The sequence below is a fragment of the Haemaphysalis longicornis genome, unplaced genomic scaffold (assembly GCF_048455015.1).
Source record: "Haemaphysalis longicornis isolate Haplotype H1 unplaced genomic scaffold, Haemaphysalis longicornis Haplotype H1 scaffold_1, whole genome shotgun sequence".
Taxonomy (NCBI): Eukaryota; Metazoa; Arthropoda; class Arachnida; order Ixodida; family Ixodidae; genus Haemaphysalis; species Haemaphysalis longicornis.
In genome coordinates this window covers 262,706,249-262,707,442 of record NW_027526203.1, presented here as the reverse complement: position 1 = coordinate 262,707,442, position 1,194 = coordinate 262,706,249, and the positions used below count along the sequence as shown (strand labels likewise).

Sequence of the window (1,194 nt, the reverse complement as noted above, 5' to 3'; positions counted from 1 at the left end):
ATAAGACGACCGACCCGAGCCTGTCCGAGATCCACGCACGCGCAATGGCAAGCTATCTCCAACCCAGCCACTATCAGCAGATCCTCCCTGTTCTGTGAGCAGGTGTCGCCAGCATGCTCGGAAGCCGCGCGCTCGCTTGCCCTAGACAAGCCTGACGCGCACTGTACGCCAGCAAGCCTGGGAGAAAAAAATATCCACACACAGGCACTTGTGGCTGGGGACACTAATTTATTACCGCGTCCAGCGAAGGGCTAATAGTCCTGGCTGGGGCCCGCGTCGTCGTCCTTGCGCCCGTGGTGGCCGGAGGCGCTCGGAGCCCCGGTGGAAGACTTCTTAGGAAGCAGCTCCGCCGGGATGTGGGGAAGCACCCCGCCCTCGGAGATGGTAACGCCGGCGAGCAGCTTGCTCAGCTCCTCGTCGTTCCTCACAGCCAGCTGCAGGTGGCGGGGCGTGATGCGGCTCTTGTTGTTGTCCCTGGCCGCGTTGCCGGCCAGCTCGAGAACCTCGGCCGCCAGGTACTCCAGGACTGCGGCCAGGTAGACCGGGGCGCCCCCGCCGACGCGGTCGGCGTAGTTGCCCTTCCGCAGCAGCCGGTGGATGCGCCCCACGGGGAACTGCAGGCCCGCCCGCGCCGACCGGGACTTGGTCTTGGGAGACTTGGACGACGACTTCGCTCCGGCACCCCGGCTTGACATGCTGCAGGCCCGGTCGGATGTGGTCGAACAAAGGTGTGGTTGATCAAAGGAATGAGCGCGGGGACGCTGGCTGCGGTGATTTAAGGAGTGGGCAGTGGTCACGTGCCTGTTTTCCTATTGGCCAATATTGTTTTTTTCCCGAGAGCGGTTGAACCGGAAGTTATCACACATCATGGTGGTGTGGGGCGTAATTTTTTTAAACATCGCGTACTCGTCGATGCTCGTCGCTGCCTCCGTTCACAAAATGGAATCTACGAACGCGTCATCGGCCTGCTTGAGTTATCAGCACTTCCGTCACGCGTCGAGGCACCGACCGCCACAAAAAGAAGGCATCTGGGGCAACGTAGTGGAAGGGGAAGCCGCGATAAAATAATGGTTTGCTTTAACGGCTAAGATGACAAGACGCCAGCGGCAGGTTTTGTAGCCAGATAATCAGGTTGTGAAGAAAAGTAGGCACGCATTTATTTTCTTCTCGACTTGTCCTCACAACTCGTCGCAT

General features: G+C 59.5%; 1 protein-coding gene across 1 annotated transcript; it reads right to left on the bottom strand.

The window, feature by feature from the left end:
• Positions 1-208: 208 nt before the first annotated feature.
• Positions 209-923, bottom strand: LOC144145213 (histone H2A-like). The gene has a single exon (XM_077676750.1). It carries the CDS (start codon positions 693-695, stop codon positions 252-254), a length of 444 nt encoding a protein of 147 aa, XP_077532876.1. The 5' UTR covers positions 696-923; the 3' UTR covers positions 209-251.
• Between the last annotated feature and the right edge of the window lie 271 nt (positions 924-1,194).

Excerpts from the sequence above, each read along its gene's own strand:
- LOC144145213 (XM_077676750.1), bottom strand. The coding sequence starts at position 695 with ATGTCAAGCCGGGGTGCCGGAGCGAAGTCGTCGTCCAAGTCTCCCAAG.